Consider the following 20,915-nt stretch of genomic DNA (forward strand, 5'->3'; position numbering starts at 1 on the left):
CTGGCGGGTCAAGAAGGGATAGGTAGTTCTGTCCAGGAGCCAGAAGATTCAGCTGCTGCTTCAGGAACCGAAAGGAGATGAGGAGAAGCCCACGGGATCTTTATTCAGAAATACTCGGCTGGCTGGTCTGTGAGGCCCTGGCTTTGGTGGATGGATGGGATGAGTCACAGGGAGCACCCTCTGTTTTCTACCAAGAACTGCAGGGGCTGAGGTTAGAGGTCGCTCTCCCCATACAGGGCACTGGAGAAGGCCACGTAGTCCAGGGCTCCAGCTGGAGCACCGGATCCCTTGTAGGGCACCATCCGGCGGATGCAGTACTCAGCCTGCTCAGCTGGGAGCTCCCGCCTCAGCTCCTCCGGGGTGATGTAGTTCTGGGGGAGAAGCAGCATTGAGGGCCCATGGGTCCTGTGCCCTGCCCCAGCCCTCCAGCCCTCCACCACCTGGGGCTCACCTTGTCTCCTGCCAGGATCTTGAAGGAGGCTACAACTTGCTCAGCTGTGTCTGTTTCTGCTGTCTCTCGGGTCATGAAGTCAATGAAGGCCTGGAAGGTCACAACCCCAGCTGCATTGGGGTCCACCATGGTCATGATGCGTGCGAACTCCACTTCACCCTGCAGAAAGATAGGCAGGCCCATGGTGCAAAAGCCAGGAGGGCTCCCAGTGTCCTTCTGGGGACTGTTCAGCCATGGCATGCACAACCCCAGCAGAACCCAAGCCCTCCTGATCACGTAGGCTTCCCCAGCTCCTTTCCTCCAAAAGACCTCGATCAAACTGGCTTTAGAAGTCCTCTATGCCAGGCTGAAACCTGCTTCCTGCCCTTGCTGCTCACTGATTCTGACTTATTTTCTGGGGCCATAGCCCACTATATGCTGTTTCTCAGAGGTGAAAAAAAGTACAAGCTTAGACCTGGAGGTCGCTGCAGAACCAGGCCCAAGTTAAGTTACCTTTCTGAGTCTTTGGTGGCCTCATGTGGGCATGGTGAGGCATAGAGGAGATGATGGGAGGGCACAGCACCGGGACCATTTATGCCCCTCCTGGGAAGAGGCTGGGGCACTCACCAGGTCATAGCCCATGGAGATGAGGCAGGCTCGGAAGTCATCAGGCTCCATCATCCCATTCCGCTTCTGTAGGGGGTGGGTGGATGTCAGCTTTGGTTCCCAAGCCCCATCAGTCCCCAAATGTCTTACCCTGATGGGCTGGGCCCCTGCTGACCCGGTCAAAGTGGTTGAAGGATGCCCGGAACTCATTAAGCTGCTCCTGGCTCAAGCCCTTGGCATCTCGGGTCAGTACCTGGTTCTCCACCTCATTGATGGTGCGGGCAATGGAGGTGAGCAGCTGCTCCCAGCCCACACGGATGTGCTGGAGAATGGGAGATGGGCCAATCAGTGGGCAGCCAGAGTTTGGCCAATATTCTAGCTTCACACTTGACCTACTGTGTGACCCTGGGCAAGTCCTCCCCCTCACTGGGCCACTATCCCCATCTGGAGATTCCACTGAGTGACCACCAGCAACCCTTCCTGTCTTCAAGTTCGATGATTTATTATGTGTTAAGTATTGATTGATTGGCCAAGGCAAATCCTGGCCTAGCAGTACACCGCTTTGTGATTAAATAGTTCACTTTCCATCGTGAGTCTCAGTATCCTCGGGGGTACAGTGTACATTGCCAAGCTGAACTGGGGGCCCTCCTGAGCACCTAGGCTTCCCCAGCTCATGTTGCCTCTGTCCCTCCCCAGAGGGTGGGTCCCCACCTCCATGCTGTAGACAGTGTGCTTGTTGTCAAAGACCAGGCTCTCTTGCAGCAGCTGGTGGTCACCCTCCAGACGGTCAATGTTGCTCTTATAGTTGATGATGTTTTGCTCCTGCTGCCGCAGCCCTGCCATCTGCTCCTCCAGAGAGCCGGCCAGTCCCGCTGCCAGCCGACCCACTTCCTGCAGGGTACCCAGGTGGGATGAAGGAGCCCAACTCCCTGGGGCCAGCCCTGGCCTATGCCCCAGGTTGGCCCTTTTCTCCAAGCCCTTACCTCCACCTTTGCCTGGATCCAAGGTCCTACGGCATTGGCCTGGGCGGCAAACTGTCGCCGGAGCCTCTCATTCACCTGCTGCCGTGCCAGCTCCTCCTGCAGTGTCTGGTCACGGCTGGGCACCAACTTTCGGACCTGGGAAGGAGAGCAGTTATGACAAGACCAGCTCTGGGGACCAGCAATGGCTTTGAGGGGAGATGGGCCCCAAACCCTCAACCTTATCCCCTGTTGCTGTGAGCTGAATTAGACTGTGTAGGCAAGCTCTGGGGCAGATTACTCAACTTCTGTGGGCTTTGGTGTCCTCGTCTCTAAAATAGGGTTGATGACATCATTTATAAATAGGTGCTTTTATGAAAAATTTAATTTGGCACATCAGTGCTGGTAGGAGTCGCTGCTGTTGTCATTTTACAGACGGGGCTACAACAGGCAAGATGGCCTATCCAATGCCATGCAGTCTGTGGCAGATCCCAGATCTTGTGGTGGGCTTTATTTCTCCTATCTTGGGACAGTTGAGGTTCCAGGTGCAGGTGGGGGTGGACAGGGCAGGGCTGCTGGGAGCACTGACCATGTCCCATTTGGCGTTGATGTCCTGTGGGCTGAGGCTGATGTAAGGGTTGGTGGTCCTGGGCCGCAGCCCGTACGTCTGGCAGATCTTCTGGATCTCACCCTGGATGCCTAGGATGGCACCTCGCTCTCGGTCAGCCTCAGGCAATGTTGCCTTGAACTGTTCATGAGCTGTCAGCAGGCTCTTGGGGTGACAGGTGAGAAGGATCAATCAGCATCTCCCACCTACTGTAGGCACCAGAGGGAGCAACAGTGCGCCCCAGGCCAGCCAGCAGTCCTGGCAGGCTGCCTCCCTGTCCAGCACTCCGAAACTGGGATTTTCTTCCCATCCCTACCCCCCAGGAGCCCAGCTTTGGGGCCAGCTTTCCTGTCGTCCCACCCAGTGACCCCCGTCCCCACAGTGCCTCCACCCACCTGGGTCTCCTCCACAGAGTGCACCAGCCATACGTCCTGCAGGTCCTCCACTGCTCCATCCAGCCAGTTGTTGAAGGGGGCTGCCCTCCTCGCAAACTCCAGCTGCAGCTGGTCTATGGTTTCCAGGAGCTTCTCCATCCGCTAGGGGTTCAGGGGACAGCTGTTAGCACCTTGCTAGCAGGGGTGGCCACTGCCTGGCTCCAGCTCCCTGGCCCTAGCCCCCACCTCCAGCGCATCCCTCCTCTTCTGGGTCAGTGTGCCCAAGTTGTCCCACTGGTCGCAGATGGCCTGGCAGCGGCTGTTCACTGAGGCTGCCTCATGGTAGTCCAGCTCACTGGCGTGAGAGAGAGGATGAGTGCGGGGCCAGACCCTGGACTTGATTTCCCCGATTGCCCTCCTGGGGCTGGGCCCAGTGCCTGGTGAAGGCCTAGGGAGCCAGGACAGGTGGGGAATAAAGTAGGGTGTCTCTGCGGGAAGGTGGGCACGGTGGGTCCACAGCTCCAGTCCCAGGAGGTGCTTGGATGGAGAGGCGGCGCCTGGAGTTTGGGGGTGTGGTTATGCGAGAAGAGGCAGTGGCGAGGCCAAGGCTGATGGGGAGATTTGGGGGAGCAGACTGGGTCCCCGAGGTGAAGTGACCGGCCAGGTCACCGGGCGGGCCTCGGGGTGAGGCAGATTGAGCGCGGGCGGGGAAGTGGGGGCAGCGGAGCGGGATGGGGCTGGAGCTCCAGGAGGGGCAGAACTAGTGGTCCTTGGCTGTTTACCAAACCTGGGGAAATCGAGGGTCTCAGGGCCGAGGGGAGCGGGGCGGAGCCGGGTGGGTTGTTGTCGCCGGGGGCGGGGCCAGCAGCGGGTCACGCCTACTTGAGTTCCTGGGCCAGCGCAGCGATGTGCTCCACGCGGTCCTGGTGCGCCGCCAGGTCGCTCTCAAAGGCCTCGTGGCGCCGCAGCAACGCCCTCACCTCCTGTAGCGAAGCCGACTCGTAGTCGCGCTGGTTCAACATCTCCTCCTTCCCTGCTCCGAGAGAAGCCGGGCTGCGGTTACCCAGGGGCGGCCGCGGCAGGAGCAGGGGCTTTGGTCCGGGTTGTGAGGGCAGGTGATGACACCTGCCGGGCTACCCCAGGGGTTTGCTCTGAAACGCCCGGAGCGATGAAGTGAAGTGGCATGGCTTGTGAATGACCCAGCACTACCCAGGCTAGCCTTGGCACAGTTTTATAACTGTTTGGCCTCCAACTACCTCTCAAGGACTTTGTGAGCCCCATAAGCCTCTGACCTGATTTCCTTGCTCACCACTGTTTCCCCAGCGCCTGGCACAGTGCCTGGCACTTGGTAGGCTCTTAACAAGTATTTGTTGGAGGAATGAATAATGAATGTAAAAGTGCTTTGTGACTGATAATTATGATTTTGCAATTAAAAACCAACAACCATAATAGTGGTAGGGACACTTTATTGAGTGCCTGTACATTTTGCAGAGGAAGTGATAAATGACTTCCCCAGGTCACACAGCTAGCTGAAATTTTATGAAATCCTTACACCAAATGATTGTTATTCATTATGTCCAAAATCCCTTTTGAGTTTGTTCATTATTGTTAGGCAAGACTCATTGATTTTTTTATAGCAAGTTTTTTATTTGTTCCAATTGGTAGGGCTCATCGGACAGAATACTGAATGAATGATTTGATTTGATCAAGAGTGATATATTTGATGCATGCAATATTTGCACCAATATACATTGAGTATGACAAGTGATGTCAGAGTTCAGTACGGACTCATCTTTGGACACTTGCTACATATACAAATATAATGGTAAATGACAATCAGAGACCTAGAGAGGGGCTGAGCCTAGAAGGCCGGGAAGGTCCTGAATTTATAGATCAACTGTAGTCCAAAGAGGGACTGAGGTTGCACAGTGGCAAGTCAGGGTGGGACTAGAAATCTGGTCTCCAGCTTCCTGCAGGGTACTTACCCTGGTCTTGTGCATTTTGCTAGGACTCCACTCCAGGAGAGGCTCAGCCCCACGAGGGGTACCTACCCCGGGTCCAGGCTTCGTGCAGAGAGGCCTTCTGCTGGAACTTCTCAGCCAGGTGCTGAAGGCGCTGTAGGCGCCGGATCTCTGACAGCAGCCAGTCCTCATAGCCCTTCTCCACTTGCTCCAGCCCCCGCCACGCGTTGGCAATGTCCTGTGGGGCAGGCAGAAGTGCCCTCCATTGAGTTTCGCCCATTGTACAGATAGGGATACAGAGCCCACAGTCATGCAAGGCATGTGGACCTGGCTGGGGCCTCCCCCACGCCTGCCTGGCTCACCGAGACCAGCTTGCCCTCGGAAGGCATGAAGGCGGGCCGGTGGCTGAGCCGCAGCTTGGTCTGCAGCGTGTTAAAGTTGATCTCCAGCTGGCACTTCTCCTGAACTCGGGGCGGTTTGTGCAGGCGCCGGTAGTCCCGAAAGTCCTCCAACTTACGCTGCATGGCACTCATGCTGGGCTCACCCACACGGTTCTCCAGCCACGGGACAGTGCGGCGGATCCACTCCAACAACTGCCAGGGCCAGGCAGGGGCAAAGCTGAGAGCTCTGGGCAGACCCGCCCCTCGTCACTCACCCCTCTCCACCCACACCGAGGCTGGCCAGAGGGTCAGACCTCATGGGGCAACTTTCACAGCTACAGGCTGATCAGGAAAGGAGTCGGTGGTTAATTATTTTGTTTTTGTTTTTTGCACTACTGGGGATTGAACCCCAGTATGCTAGGCACTGCCTGCTCCAGGGTGGTTAATTTCTGAGTCTGGGGGCCAGGATCGTGCTGGCCCAGAGCTAAGGGATCCGTGAATGAGGAGCGAATCAGTGACTAACCAGGAGCTTGGGTAGTCAGAAGGGCAGATGATGGCTGGGGAGAGGCTAAGTCTACTCTGAGAAGAGGGAGGCTCTGCAGGCCCATGCTGGGGTTAGTGGGATTGGGATGGTCTGCAGGGCCAAGGTGGGCAGAGCACAGTGGGAGGGGACTCTCTTGGGCCAGTCTCACCTCGCTGGCCAGCTTCTCATACTCTTCCATCAGCTTCTCATTTTCCTGGTTCACGGCCAGCACCTTGCAGATCCTGTTGGCAGCTGTCTCTGCCTGTGATCGGGGTGGGCAGGAGGGCTGGCATAAGACAAACTGCCTTGGATGCCTCAACCCAGCCTCCCTCTGTAAGACTCTTGAAAACCTGGGCCAGGCAAATAGGGAGAAGGATGGGGGTGCACATCTCTTAGGTGGAGAGGGAGCTTCCAGGTTAGAATACTCTGCTCCTGAACTCCCTAAAGACCAAGTGTGTGTAGCAGGGACAGTGGCACGCCCACCTACACCATGTGGCACTGCCAAATGTTGGACTGCTGTCCAAGTTGGGCCCTCGGGTCTGTGAGCCCAGCCCAGGCAGCAGTGCCCTGGGGTAGCAGCAGGCCCCCTTACCTGCTCAGCCCCCGCGAAGGCGTGGTAGAAGCAGGAAACATAGGTCATGATGGCCTTCTCATCTGGCTTTGGAGTGTTCACGATGTCTGGGGAGGGCAACAGGGTGCATGTTGACCAAAGCCAGGGGTGGAGAATGGCTCAAGCCAATGCCAGGCAGAGAACCCCTCGGATGGGAGGGGTGGTGACATCTATTCACAGCACAGTTTGTTACCCCAAACCTAGCATCTTCCTCATCCCCAAAGCCAAGGTGAGCAAAGCATGAGGCATGGGTAAGTGTGACCCTCATTAGGGTCCAGTCCACACTGCCTGGTACCCGTAACCACCCTGTAACTCTGTCTGTCAGTCTTTCTCCCAAGTCCATGAGCCCCTCAGTCCATGGCCAGACCAGTTCTTTATCAGTGCCCACGCAGCCAGGGCACGACACACAGCAGGTGCTCAGAAAATGTTTGCTGCTTCGGTGACTAAATGGCTTGCTTGGGCACAGGGTCCAGAGGCAGGATGTGCCCCAGAGAAGCTGCCAGTCTTGGGGGACCTGGATTATTCCAGATAATCCAGGGTGCTAGGATATGAAGGTGGAGCCATTCCATAGGGGAAAGGCAGGAGAGGGCAGGGCGACAAGATGGAGGGGGGCAGTGGCAGGAATAACTGTGACCAGAGACCTGGTGGTAGGGCAGAGCATCTCAGGGGGAGGGCCAAGCAGGGCACACGGCTGAGGTTGGACAGGGCCTACTCGTGAGTGAGGGGAGGCCTCACCTGGGCGGGGCTCACTCTCACCTTCGGCATCCAGCATCTTGGGGATGTCCAGGTATTTCTCTGCCACTTCAAAGGCAGTGTTCAGGTTGCCGATGGGGTCATCCTAGGTGGGTGTAAAGGGAAGAGCTGAAAGGCTGGCTGAGGGCAGAGGTCAAGGGCTGGGGCTGGGGCAGCAGAAGCCCACCTTGCGCAGTTTGGCATAGTCGATGAGGTCAGGCCGGTGCCGGTGGATGAGAGCACAGAGCGCCAGGCCATCCTTCCAGCTGGACAGAGAGAAGTGGGTGTCAGGCCTGGCTCAAGCCGAGGCCCCAGTTGTGCCTTGCTGGACGACTCGAGTACAAAATGGAGTAAAGTGCGCACTTCTTGGCTTGGTGTGTGAGGTCCCTCGTCACCAAGCTCAGACCATCTCCCAGCTCCGCCAGGTTCCCTCACATGCCCTTTGATTAGACCAGACCAATTTCTGGATGTGTCTGGCCTCCAGCTTCCCTCTGGTGGCCTGCTTTTCTGGGGATGTCTTAAAGACTCAGGAATTCTGTGATCCTCCTGAATTCAATTCCACTGATTAAACATTTACCAGTCCTTCTATGTTTAGATACTGCTAAACTAGCAACTTGGCTGTGACCCCTCCCTTCCCTGGGGCTTGGGACAGGGTGGGGGGACAACTCTATGCCCTCACTGATCAGGAGGGACTTCTTCCTGCCCCAGTGCTGACCACTGACAGACCTGGTATGGAAGTTCTGCACGTTGACGTTGCGGTATGGGGCTGTCTTCCGCTGGCACCACAGGAGCAAGCCTTCCTTGGCCGAAGTTTCTGGATGGCAAAGGGGTGGATGGGAGCATTAGTTGGGAAGGGGTCTGGGCCAGTCCTTTCCCGTCCTCCTCCCCCACCACTCACCTTCCACTGAGATGTCCTGGATGGCGAAGCGCAGGATGATGGTCCAGATCATGCCCAGGGTCATCTTCAGGTTCCCGTCCACAATCTCTGCAAGGAGGAAGTGAGGGGCCCATTCTGACTGGTGCTCCACGCCTGTTTGTCCAGGCCTCAGAGCACCATCCCCTCTGGTTCTTGCTCTGCACCCCAGAGCTGGCTTCTAGTAGGTGAGCCCCTAGCAGGCACTCTGTAAACACTTATTCTTATTTTATTTTTTTAAAATATATATATATATATATATATTTTTAGTTGTAGATGGACACAATACCTTAATTTTGTTTATTTTTATGCGGTGCTGAGGATCGAACCCAGTGCCTCACGCATGCGAGGCAAGTGCTCCACCACTGAGTCACAACCCCAGCTCCCTTATTCTTATTTTAAAATGATTAGTTGAACATCTACCGGGCACCATGTGCTGTGCCAGCACTTTGGGTACATCCGTTCCTCTCGGTTTCTCCTGTGAGGCAGGGATGATTATGCCCATTGTTAAAATGAGGAAACAGAGGCTCACAGCGGTCACCCATTGATGTCAGGAGAGCCCCCATGCCCTGCCCAGGCCCTCCTGCCCCTCCTCACCCTCAGCACCAATAGACACCAGCTTGACTCCCTTGCTGGCAATGAAGTCCAGGGCCTTGTTGACATTGGCGATTTTGTGAAAGCGCATCTTGCCTTTGTCTGGCCTGGGGAGCCTCTCTCCTAAGTGTAAGAGCAGAGGCCAAGCGTCAAAGTCACGAGAAGAAGCCCAAACATTGTCCCCTCCAGCACTCTACTGCTATCATCTTCCAGTTCCCCAGACCCCTGAGTCCTGAGATCCCTGTATACACATCCCACTGTCACCTGAAATGACCTCCAGGAGCAGCATGAGCTTGAGGCCATTGCGGAAGTCCTCCTCGATGTTCTCAATCTGGGTGCCTGCCTTGCGCAGGTGTGAGTTGCACCAGGCAGTGAAAGTCTGGGGGAGAAGACGGTGGGAGCTTGGCCACTGACTTGCTATGCAGCCTGACCTAGTCCCCCCGACCCCCACCGCCCTCGCCAAGCTGTAGTTGGTCTGGAAGGGAAGAAGTGGAGTCGGACTGGGGTCCACTCCAGCCTTGCCTGGTCTTAAGCACTGAAAGAGAGCTCAGAAAAAATTAACCCACTCCAAAGTGGGGGTACCTCTGAGGTTCTGGGACCAGCCCAGAGAGATATGGCTTTTCTGACATCAGAAGTTCCAGATGGAAGCACCCCAGGACCCCAAGGGTTGTGACTGGCCTCCAGGGAGACGGAGTGTGCAAGCACTGTGCAGGCTGTGGACGATCCACTGAGCACCAGCCTGACCTGGTCTCTGGAGGTGACAGCCACACCCTTCCCCACACCAGCCTCAGCCTCCATCTGATATGGGAGTGGTACACAGCTGTGTCTTTTGGGGTGAAGGTGACCTGGAACCTGGTACAATAAATATTTCTATTTTGCCAACCTACCAAACCTTGGGCCCCTGAAAGCTGCTTTCACTGGGAGAGTCCATGGCTGGGCTTCAACCCCAGCTCAGCTACTCACTCTCTGTTATCTGGGGTCACCCCTTGCCCTCTCTGGGGTTTGTTCTCTGCATTTGTACAATTAATGGGTCAGACTCATGATGTCTCTGGTCCTTCCTCCAATCTGGCCGGATTCTGGAATTCAAAGCATTCCCACACCACAAAGCAGACAGTCCTGGGAGGTGGCCCTGGAAATTCTTTCCCTTATCCTGCTTTCCAGAGACCTTGGGAGTTGGACCTGAAAGATGCTGCTGTAAACATGGTAGGGAAGAGCTCCCTGTCGCTGGAGGTTAAGTACATACTTATGTTACTCGATGGGGGCCCAAGCACTAGAGAGGGCATTTGTTCTCCCTGCAGTTCCTTCTAACCCTGTAGTCTGGATGCTCTGGGTCTGGATAGGGCAGAGGGACAGGCAGGTCTGGGTGAGACCAAACATGACTCTTAACGACAGTCACATTGGTCTGAGAAGTGCTGGGATAGACATGCCCAGTAACCTCTGGGAGGGACTGTCCAAATCAGATGGGGGCCTCTTGGGAAAGGCTCACATTCCGTCTGAGCTTCGATGGAAGAGCAGGAGCTCCTCAGGCAGGGAAGGGCAGGCAAGGGCACTCCAGGCAGGGGCTGCCACCCAGGCGAGTGTGCTGTGACAAACAGTTGCTCTGTTTGTGGGACTACAACTTTCTGAGCACTACTGGAATGAAGCTGGGGGTGTTGGGGTATCAGTGGTGAGAGGCAGGCCGGAGGGGTGGCAAGGGCCAGGTCATGCGTGATTGTGGGCGCTAAGCTGGAGAGTTTGAACTTGATCCTAGAACCACAGGGAGCCAGCAAAGCTTCAGGCAGGAGGGAGGTGGGCAGAGCTGTGTTTCAGAAACCTCATTTTGTTTGCAGAGTGGAGACAATGGCTTGGCAGAGCAGAGGGAGAAGTGAGGAGGTGGTGATGAGGTCAAGGGCATGAGAGGAAGGGTGTCCGTGAGGAGGATGAGACAGGATCAGGTGGGTGAGACAGAGGCGGGGGCTTTATTTTGTCTTGTGTGGAATCCCAGCACCTAAAACAGCCCTGGTCCACAGTAGGACTTCCCAAAGAAATATTTACCAAACAAATGTTTCTGGGTGAGGCTGAAGGAAGAAACAGGAGGGAGGAAGCAGGAGTGCTCTGGGACTGTGGGAAGCCCCTGGGTGGAGGAGTCACCGGTGAGAAAGGGAGCACTCATGAGCAGGGATGGGGCAGGGCTAAAGCTGACTGCAGGGTGTTTATGTTTATTACAACCTTGTCATAAATAATACTGGACAAGAGAGAAAAGGTCCAAATGTCCCACTCCAGGGTCTGCTGATTGATTTAGAGAGCACCCGCCTGGTGCAGCTGTTGGATGAATGGCTGAGGTGGGTGGCTGTAGGTTGGGATGAAGGATGTGCCTGATATTTTAAGTGACAAAGGCAAGATACAAACTGGCATGTGTCATATGAGGGGCATGTGGACCTGGATTTGGGAGAGGCCTGGGTGGTTAGAGGGGGGATAGTTGTTGCAGAACAGGTGGTGGCTGGAGCCAAGGGCAGGGATGACATCACCGGGAGATTGCCGAATCCAGGGACCACAGCCATGCTTAGAGACAGGTGCAGGGGGACTCTGGGGGAAGTGTGTCACCCCAGGGCACCCCAGCCCAGTCAGCTAAGCCTCTTGACCCCTGGGGCCAACTCCTGTCATCTAACCCAGCAGAAATGCTCTGATTTTAAGTTCTGGGATTCTCAGATTCTGCAAATTCCACAGAGTACCCCAGTGCCCTGCCCCTTCCTGGAGCCCTGAGCAAACGCCTGCAGGCCACCCCGAGTCACCACTTCTCAAATTTTTCTCACTCCAGCTGGGATAATGTTCTCTTTAGGGAACCAGGTGTCCTGCCCACTCCAGTAGGGAAAGTCTGGGAGTGAAAATAGTTCAGGGAGAAAGGAGCCCAAGTGCCCTACAGGGCTGGGTCTGGGCAGCACCTGCCATGTGCCCCTCTCCAGCTCCCCCAAGCGCTGCCTCAGCACAAAATGCCCATCTGGTTGGAGAGTCAGGTTACTGCGTAAGGGGACCCGGGGCTCCCCTCCTCCAGACCTGGTGGCCTTTTCAGCAGACTCAGGGCCTCGCTGGTGGGAGGGGTATCTTGTGAAGGAGTGGGGGAGGGGCAAGGGACAAAGATCCTCAGATTGGGGGCCTGTTTTTTGACAGTGTATGATTTGGGGACTACCCTTTTTCTCTTCTGGGCCTCAGTCTCCTCAACTGTCAAGAGACAGAGTGACTATGGATCCTGCCCTGGGGAGAATGCAGAGGAGAGGGTAGGGTGGGGTCTGAGAAGGCTTGCTCCCCCACAATCCCTAGTGCGCCTAGTTGATCTCCTAGGGGTGGAACCTGGGAATATTTGGAGTGTGTGGAGGGCCGAAAGAATGATTATTCTTGTGAACCCCCATCCCTCAACTTGGATCTCCTGGCCCAAACCGATCTTTGCCCCAGAACTGAGGCATTGGGCCCAGGAAAATGAGCCCTGGGGCGGGGAGTGGGGGTGGCCCAGGAACTCTCCTTGACATCCTAAGCTCCTCAGGAGTGCTCCCAGACCTCTCTTCCAGCCCTGGGGACAGCAGAGGGCTGCAGGGCAGAGCCTGGCTGGGGAGTGGCAGTCTAGGTTAAAGTCAGGCTCTGCCCGGACCTGCTGAGATGCCCAGGACAAGTGCCCTGGCCTCCCAGGCCTCAGTTTTGCTGTTAGGAAATGGGTGAGCACTCACTTTCCGCTGCTGCTTCTCCCAGGCCGGGTCCAGCAGCAGGTCGCGGTCCCAGTCCTCCTCCTGTTCCATGTACTCGCCGCCCCCGCCGCCCGCGAAGGGCCCCTCCCCGGCCCCCAGACTCTCGGGCTGCATAACCATCATCATCTTGCTTAGGCTCCTGGCTCCGCTCCGCGCGTTTCGGGACACCCGGGCCCTGTTAAGTAGGCCCCGGCCCAGCCCCGGATCGGATTCGCACTAAATATGGGGGAGGAGGGTGGGGCCGGATAGGGGCGAGGGCGCTCGGGTCGGGTCCAGACAAGAGGTTGCCCTGGAGCCAGGGACTGCGCAGCTAAGGGGTGCAGGGGTAGATCTCGTGGCGGAGATCCGGGGGTCGCGTTCCACTTCCACGGCTTAGGCGCTGTGTGACTTTGGGAAAGTCTTGGGTCCTCTCTGTTTCCTCATTTGTAAAATGGAGAGCACCATACTAACAGGGGTTGCAGATCACCCTAAAGCCTGCCCTCCGGGTCTCCTGATCATCTTCCTGCGCTGCGGGGGTAGAAAGCGGAGCCCTATCCCCATTTCGCAGTCAGAAACACGGAGGCGCCGAGCTGTTTTGAATGTTTTCTGGGGCGATGAAGGGAGACACCCGAGCATAGGGAAGGGCTCCGAGCCAGTTGGATGGGTCTAGGCAGGGCTATTAATATCGGGGCGGCTGTGGGGTGCGGGGAGAATGTGCTGAGCCGGGAAACCCCGACTCCACGGCCGCTGCAATTCAACCCTCCCGGCTCGCCAGCCTGCCGCACCAGCGGGCGGGCCTTCTGGTGGAGGGGCGGAGCCTCCGCGGGCGGGCGGGGCGATGACTTCGCAGTGTCATCTGGACTCTAGCGCCAACCGGATTCCGAGCATCTCCAGGCTCATTGATCTGACCAATCAGCTCTCCGCATCTGTGGCCGCGCCCTTCGAGTCCCCCGCTCACGGCACTCCTTCCGAGTTTCTATTGGTCGTGCCAGACGTCCGTCTGCTGCTATCTCCGCCCCAACACGGAAGCGGCGGGTCCTCGGGGTCCCACGGCCAGTGGGTCTGGATTATGGGGCATCCCTGGGCGGCGGCGAGTGCAGAGGGAGCACCCACTCGGCTGCCTCTCGTGCTCACGGCGCTGTGGGCCGCCGTCGTGGGCCTGGAGCTGGCCTACGTGCTGGTGCTGGGTCCCGGGCCACCCCCTCTGGGACCCCTGGCCCGGGCCTTGCAGCTAGCGCTGGCCGCCTTCCAGCTGCTTAACCTGCTGGGCAACGTGGGGCTCTTCCTGCGCTCGGACCCCAGCATCCGGGGCGTGATGCTGGCCGGACGCGGTCTGGGCCAGGGCTGGGCGTGAGTGGGGCGCTGGGTCCAGGGGGGCAGAAGCGGGAGCCTGGGACTGGGGAGGGGCTTCAGGACCTGGAGTGTTAGAACCAAATTACTTCAGCATCCGGGTTGTTAGAGCCAGAGAACTCCTTTAGAACCTGGCATGGAAGAACCCAAATGAATACTATTTATTCACTCAAATACTGAGCACCTCCTGGTGTGCAAGATACTGTTCAGATTCTCGACCTCCTGGAGTCGATCACGTGGGGGAGGGGCAGATAATGAACTACAGGCACAATAAGTAAGCAAATTATATAAAATGTTAGACGGTGCTGGTGTGGAAACACGAATTACAGCGGGTAAAGGGAGTGCAAGTTTCAGTTCTAAGTGGCAGTTCTCACTACAAAAGTGAGTGTTGAGGCCATGGATTTGTTAATTACTCTGATTATCCTGCATTGTGTTCACTTTGTACACCATAAATATATATAGCTATAATTTGTCAATTTACAATTAAATGAAATTTTTAAAAATAAATATAAATAGGTGGTCCAGGTGAATCTCATTTGAGCAGAAACTTGGAGGAAACGAAGGAGTTAGCTGTGTTGGAATTTGAGGGTAGAGTGTTTCAGGCAGAGGAAACAACCATGCAAAGGCTCGGGGCAGCTGTGTGGCTAGCATGTTTCGGGAACAGCAAGAAGGCCAGAATGACTGGAGTGGAGTGAGAGAAGGGAAGAGATGATGACAGGGATGTAAAGACCTTGTAGGACTGAAGGCTCTGCTTTTTAGCAGAAAAGAAATGGAGAGCCAGTGGGGGGTTTCCAGCAGAGGAGGGGCATGAGTTAGGCTTTAAAAGGATCAGCCTAGCCGCTGGGGAGAGAAGTGGAATCAGGGAAACCAGGCAAGAAGCTGCTGCAGTTATGCAGAGGACAGCTCATGGTGACATGGCCCAGGGTGAAGCAAGTGAGCAGTATGCTTTTGGGTGTTATGAGGCCAGAGGAAGACCTTGGGGCTGGGTAGTCAGAACTGGCAGCGCTGGAGGGGTCTGGTGTCTTGTCGGGCCTTTAATCACCTGTGGAGAATCTTAGGCTTAGAGGAACCCAAGGCTGGTGGCTGTTCTGCTTCCCCAGCATGGGCTGACCTGGACAGGATCTGGGGCATGCAGAGCTGCTGGGGGCACTGACCCTGTGGTTTCTTCCCTGCAGTTACTGCTACCAGTGCCAGAGCCAAGTGCCACCACGCAGTGGGCATTGCTCTGCCTGCCGCATCTGCGTCCTGCGTCGGGACCACCACTGTCGTCTGCTGGGCCGCTGCGTGGGCTTCCGTAACTACCGGCCCTTCCTGTGCCTGCTGCTGCATGGCGCTGGCGTCCTGCTCCACGTCTCCGTGCTGCTGGGTCCCGCCCTGTCAGCTCTGCTGCGGGCCCACTCACTCCTCCACACTGCTGCCCTCCTCTTGCTGCCCTGGCTCATGCTGCTCACAGGTGGGGCGGCTGGGTGTATCTGAAGCAAGGCAGAGGCCCCTGTATTGGGCCAGGAAGTAAAGGCTGATTTGGTGGGAGGTGGGATTTCCTGTTGGTTTCCTGGCAGTTCCCTGGGATCTGATCCCAGTGTCATTTATGGGGGTAAGGGCAGGCTGGCACTCAACTGTTCAGAACTGTACTTTAAAACAGTGCTGCGAGACAAGGGCAGAATTCCTGCTGGGAGAATCAGGAAGGATTCCAGGACTTGTTGTCAGAGGAGGAAAGAGCAGCTGGAGCCCATAGTGGTGGTTGGGTGGTGGGAGAGCATTTTTAGAGGAAGTGGGCACTCAAGTGATAGCAGCTGCATGAGCAGAGGCCCCCAAGCAGAGCAAAGGCAGCTTGGGAATGGAGAGAATAAAGACTGGGACAGTCGCCCAGGACCGGAGGGTGGAGGGCAGTGAATGCTGGTGTTGGAGATGGCTCTGATTTGATGGGGCAGTGGGGAGCCAGTGAAAGTTCCAGGCAGTGGAAGGCCCAGTCATTGGGAATTGGGAGGGAAGACTTGGAGCAGGGAGCTGTTGAGATGCCATGTTCTGGATGACATGCATCTTCTGACCCCACCCAAGATAAAAGCCCCACCCCCACCCCTGATCGTTCAGTCTTTGTTCTCTCCCTGCCAGAATGCCTTGGGCTTCCTCTGCTGACTCCTTCCTCCTGACATTTAGGACCATTCAGTAACCTTGTTCTACACTGAGAAGTCGCTGTACCTCCTCATCCATTCCAAGCCCCGCTCTGCCCCAGGGACCTCCAGAGGTCCACTGTCAGAATCTTCTGCCCACACTGGCTCCCTGATCAAGCTTCCTGCACCCTCCTTGGTGCCCCCTGCCTCCACTGAGACAGAGTGCTCCAGCCACTCCTCCCTGGGGTCTCCGCAGCCTCCTCTCTTCACTACTAGTCACTGAGGACTTGGGCCTCAGCTCCCCATCTGTCTGTCAGCCCTGGGCCCTGCTGACACCAGGAGCATCTGAAGTCTGCAGAGGCTTAGCTTCTTGACCTGTTTTACCTCCTTCTACTCCCATGTCCAAACTGCAGTCCTTGTCAGGACCCCAAATGTGTCACCCATCCATCATCCCTCTCTGCCTTCCACTGCTGTCCTCTCCATCTTTCACTCTTGCGCTGTGACTCCTACTCCAGGGCCTGCTGGCCCTGCAGGCTCCCGGTCATCACCTTTCTGTCCATCTGCTGCATCCCATCTTCACAGCCCCACGTACAGCTTAGAGCCCTCCATTTCCACCAGTCTCCTGCCAACAAGTCAAGCTTACTTGCTTATCTTCCTTGTTCTGTGCCTTCCTGGCTCCTCTCTGGCTTCTGAGAGCTGCCAGAGACATGTGGTCCTCTGTGGCAGGTTGGAGCCATACCATGCCCATGGCTGCTGACCACAACGGGCCTGAAACTGTGCCTGGCCACCCTGTTTTCTCATAAGCCTGCTCGCCCACCGACTGCAGTTCTCTGCCCCTGCCCCCACCGAGGCATCAGAGAGAACAGGATATCAGATGGTACATCCAAAATGGCCCTGTCCTCAGCTTTCCAAGCCTGGCTGACTGTCCCTAGCTCCTCAAGACTGGTGTCCTCCCTGTTCAGAGCCCTCCCGCCCCCACCCAGTGGTATCCCACCCTTGCCCTGCAGCCCGTTCCCTCCACTGGCTTCCTTTGGGTCTTCCCACCTCATACAGACCTTTCAACCCACGTGTCCTCCATGCTGTTCAGCCCACACACAAGCTTCCAGAAGGACTTCCTCAGACTCAAAGCTGCTTTCCCCTCACTCTTCGCTCTGACCTGACTTCCGTCCTCACCTCTGGGGACACTGCCACAGGCCCAGGCCTCACCATCAAAATCGCAGGACTTTTCCAGTTCTCTTCTTGCTTTAGGAGACTGTTCAGACTAAAAAGCTGCTGACTGCCCCATCCTTGACGAGTTCTGCCCTGGGCCTCACTGATGCCTTCAGCTTCGTACCTTCCTTAATGGTCCCCCCACTTTTTTTCTTTAGAGGCAGGGCCTTATTATGTTGTCCAGGCTGGTCTCAAACTCTTGGGCTCAAGCGATCCTCCTGCCTCAGCCTCCTGATAGTTGGGACTACAGGCACACTGCTGTGCCCAGCTTGGTTTCTCTTATCTGATGCCCAAGGATCCTCCCATTCGTACATCTAGGTGACATTGTCTTCCTACTTCACATACTCTCACCGTTCCAGCAGCTGGGGTCCTGGGAGACCCCCAGGTCCTCACTGCTCACAGATCTGCTTGTCCAGCCTGGGTTTCTTCCTGAGCTTGCAGAGCACAGACCTGCCCATCTCACTGAACTCTTTCTGCCTTGGAACCTGCAAACAAATTGTTCTCTCCCCAATTTATCAAAGTAGACAAAACCTGCTTCCCCTGCCCCCTCAGTATATCTGCCTGCCATCTCTCCATCGTTGGCTCTCTCTTATTGAAGTAATATTAATCATTTTTAGCCATTTTACAATTGGTGGCTTTGTTTTTTTTTTTTTTTTTTTTTTTTTTTTTTTTTTTTTTTTTGGTACTGGGGAAGGAATTCAGGGGCACTCAACCACTGAGCCACATCCTCAGACCTGTCTTTTATTTTATTAGAGACAGGGTCTCTCTGAGTTGCTTAGCACCTTGCTTTTGCTGAGATTGGCCTTGAACTCTCAATCCTCCTGCCTCAGCCTCCTGAGCAGCTGGGATTACAGGCCTGTGCCACTGTGCCTGGCTATTTCTGGTGACTTTTAGTATATTCAGAGTGAATATAGTGCCACCATTGTTACTGATTTTGGAACATTTTCGAATGTTCCTAAAAAGAAACTCTGAACCCATTAAGCAGCCCCTCCTCCCTCCTCCCATTCCCCCATCCTCAACAGCCACTAAGCTGCTTTCTATTTCTGTGGATTTGCCTATTCAGGACATTGCAGATGTAGATTACACAACATGGAACCTTTTGTTACTCTTTATGCAGCAAGTACTTCTTGCTTGCTGTGGCCAAGGTGGTAAAGAGGCTGCTTTTCCATTAGGACACAGATTGAAGCTGTAATTAACTTAGACAAGATCAGTTTGATGTCTGTTTGAGAGTTCCCGGAGGGCCAAGTTGCCATCTCACCCCAGAGGTGTTTACCGAGTTTCGTGATGCATGGATGAAAGTCACGTGCAGGCAGGGGTGAGCTGCCCGATTCCCAGCACAGGCTGGCCAGCGAGTGGCAGCCTCAGAATTTGCAGAACAGAGAAATGAGCTCTGCTTTGTGGTAGAGGGTAGGGGTGGAGGGAGGGCCGGAGCTGGGCTTTGGGAGGGCTGGGCCAGTCTGCAGCCCCTGACCCTCTCTGCTTTGTCCCTGCAGGCAGAGTGTCTCTGGCCCAGTTCACCCTGGCCTTCGTGATGGACACGTGTGTAGCAGGCGCACTGCTGTGTGGGGCTGGGCTGCTCTTCCATGGGATGCTGCTGTTGCGGGGTCAGACCACGTGGGAGTGGGCTCGAGGCCAGCACTCCTATGACCTGGGTCCCTGCCACAACCTGCAGGCAGCTCTGGGGCCCCGTTGGGCCCTCGTCTGGCTCTGGCCCTTCCTGGCCTCCCCGCTACCTGGGGATGGGATCACCTTCCACACCACAGCTGATGTGGGACTTGCAGCTTCCTGACTCCAGTGGGAGCCAGAACTGAAGTGGGCAGAGGGGAGCTGGAGGCAGGCTGATCTTTCCTTCATTTCTGGCCCTTAAAGTCAGCAGTGGGCAACGTCAGCCCCTTCCTTGGCTTTGTCCCTGCCCAGCTGGACTCCCTGCCCAGGGCTTGAGCCCTGCAACTCGGATTCTTTGGGCAGATGATTGCAGAGGAGGGTCTGGCAAGGGGCTGCCCAGCCTGCCTGGCTATCTCTCTGCCAGTCTAGTAAGGTACACACCTGGTCCTTGACTTCCCTCCATCTTTGCTGGGTTTCTGGTCCCTCAGTTTGTGACCCTGGCTCCTGTTTCTGGTTCCTCTGATTGTCATGCTGGGACATCACCGAGAACCTAGGTGTCTGAGGGGCCTAGGTAACCTTTGGCCCTGGTTGGGTAGGGGTTGGATCCAGGCCCTGAGAATCCAAACATGTTCTCCAGGATCAGCACTTAATAGTTTAGGGCGATTCTGCAACAGCACTTTCATGGATGCTCTCAGCTGACCTGGTGCAGGGGTCAGTGGCTGGGTTCTTATTCTGTATGTAAAGCTGTTGGTTGCCATGACAAGACGACAGGGTAGAAATGGAGGAGGCAGAATGTGAACCCAGGTCTTTGTGCTTTTGCCTTCACCCTTGCACAGCTGAAGGAAGTGAGTGGGAGAAAAACCTAGGCAGAGTCAGTTGGTGTGTTACTGCCTGTGGAGGATGATCCTGAGCGCACAGGCCTGTGCTGCTCTGCTCGTTCAACATGTGAATGTAAACGCAGTTAAATGTGGCAGCGTCAACACGAGTTTATCACAGCTTACGTCGAGTATCACTAAGATGATAGTGAAGAAATAAAACAGATAAATTTACAAGGTGGAAGAAGTAGACCAAAGAGTCCGACGTTGTGAAAGATGGAAGGTAGTTGGAGGCTTGTTCGCTGTCTTAAGCAGAACTAGGAACGCAACCACATCTTCCCACAGGAAGTGGGGGGAGAGGCAAGCCCACTGCCCTCCCCGCCGCAGAGAGGCTCGAGGACTGCACCAGGGTGGTGGAAGGCGAGGTGACGCTTTGGGCCAACAGTGGGGACAGATGCCAAGTCAGTCTCTCAGGAGCTGCTAGGCACCCTCCTTGCCAGCCCTGCACACCCCTTGCAGCCACGTCCCACCCCTCTGGGATAAGGTGGGGTTATCCGCAGGAGAAGCTGGACCAGAAAAGCTATCTCTGGAGCACTGGGGTGGGGAGAAGGGGAGGAGGGCTGGACCAAAAATGGGATTAAGTGAAAGTCCACAGATAAAGCTGGGATCCTCCTGTGAGAGGGCAGGTCCTCCTCAGACCCCCCGAAGAGTCTGCTCTGACAGCCTATGCCCACGGGGGTGACTGCTTTTCCTAGGAAGCATGTTCTATTGCTCTTCTGTAAGAGTTTAGGAGCCTGATGTGCCTGGCATTCTGTGCTGAACTTAAACATGGCAGATCTGCCATTTCTGCCTGTGCATCTCATTCTACGCCCTCCAGAATATCTGATTTTCATTTTTTATTTAACAGTGAGGAAATGTAAGAGCATATTTATACAACACCCCACACATCTGTTAGAGAAAAATCACCATTTCCTCCTTAGTCCCCTTCCCACAGGGCCCTGTCTTGATCATTCCTTGCTTGGCTTTCTAGTTACATGTTTTTGAATTTTACATGACTTGCCTTTTGCTCAATATTATGTTTCTGGGATGTATCTAAACTGTCGCATGTAGCCGTGGGCACCCCTTTTCCCTGTTGCCTGGTGATCTTCTGAGTGCCACAATTAATTTTTCTATCTTAGTCCACTAACGATTCGATCTACTACCCTTGTGTTCTTTGGGAGTCATCCACCAAGAGCCCTTGTCCGTCCATATAAAGCTTAGAATCAGATTGTCAACTTAAACCAATAAAGACCCCTTTGAGATCATGAATGGAACCCCATTGAGTGTACAGATGAATTTTGGGGAAACAGGACTACATAAAATTGAATTTTCCAGTTTGTGAATATGGTGTATCACTTCATTGAATGTTTAAAATTATACTTTTTCTCACAAAGATGTCTTT

At 55.3% G+C, this 20,915-nt stretch overlaps 2 protein-coding genes across 2 annotated transcripts; one reads left to right on the forward strand and one right to left on the reverse strand.

The window, feature by feature from the left end:
* Nucleotides 1-78: 78 nt before the first annotated feature.
* ACTN3 (actinin alpha 3) lies at nt 79-12,559 on the reverse strand. Its single transcript, XM_079103218.1, has 21 exons — nt 12,388-12,559; nt 8,954-9,068; nt 8,693-8,812; nt 8,081-8,167; nt 7,909-7,996; nt 7,370-7,448; nt 7,207-7,288; nt 6,433-6,518; nt 6,010-6,102; nt 5,300-5,530; nt 5,028-5,175; nt 3,859-4,009; nt 3,223-3,331; nt 2,998-3,138; nt 2,585-2,767; nt 2,020-2,154; nt 1,748-1,927; nt 1,212-1,358; nt 1,058-1,123; nt 452-610; nt 79-371 (listed from the first exon to the last, which is right to left on the reverse strand). Exons 1-21 carry the CDS (start codon nt 12,529-12,531, stop codon nt 213-215), a joined length of 2,703 nt encoding a protein of 900 aa, XP_078959344.1. The 5' UTR covers nt 12,532-12,559; the 3' UTR covers nt 79-212.
* An 848-nt stretch (nt 12,560-13,407) lies between these two features.
* Nucleotides 13,408-20,886, forward strand: ZDHHC24 (zDHHC palmitoyltransferase 24). Its single transcript, XM_079103663.1, has 3 exons — nt 13,408-13,734; nt 14,910-15,187; nt 18,548-20,886. The coding sequence occupies exons 1-3, from the start codon at nt 13,454-13,456 to the stop codon at nt 18,841-18,843; spliced, it is 855 nt and encodes a 284-aa protein (XP_078959789.1). The 5' UTR covers nt 13,408-13,453; the 3' UTR covers nt 18,844-20,886.
* Nucleotides 20,887-20,915: the final 29 nt, after the last annotated feature.

Source organism: Sciurus vulgaris, assembly GCF_902686455.1.
Source record: "Sciurus vulgaris genome assembly, chromosome: 11".
In the NCBI taxonomy this organism is placed as follows: Eukaryota; Metazoa; Chordata; class Mammalia; order Rodentia; family Sciuridae; genus Sciurus; species Sciurus vulgaris.

Excerpts from the sequence above, each read along its gene's own strand:
- ZDHHC24 (XM_079103663.1), top strand. The coding sequence starts at position 13,454 with ATGGGGCATCCCTGGGCGGCGGCGAGTGCAGAGGGAGCACCCACTCGG. Across the intron at positions 13,735-14,909 it reads GGTCTGGGCCAGGGCTGGGC|TTACTGCTACCAGTGCCAGA; the intron begins GTGAGTGGGGCG and ends TCTTCCCTGCAG. Across the intron at positions 15,188-18,547 it reads CTGGCTCATGCTGCTCACAG|GCAGAGTGTCTCTGGCCCAG; the intron begins GTGGGGCGGCTG and ends TTGTCCCTGCAG.
- ACTN3 (XM_079103218.1), bottom strand. The coding sequence starts at position 12,531 with ATGATGATGGTTATGCAGCCCGAGAGTCTGGGGGCCGGGGAGGGGCCC. Across the intron at positions 8,168-8,692 it reads GGTGTCTATTGGTGCTGAGG|AGATTGTGGACGGGAACCTG; the intron begins GTGAGGAGGGGC and ends TCCTCCTTGCAG. Across the intron at positions 5,531-6,009 it reads ATGAGAAGCTGGCCAGCGAG|TTGTTGGAGTGGATCCGCCG; the intron begins GTGAGACTGGCC and ends TGGCCCTGGCAG.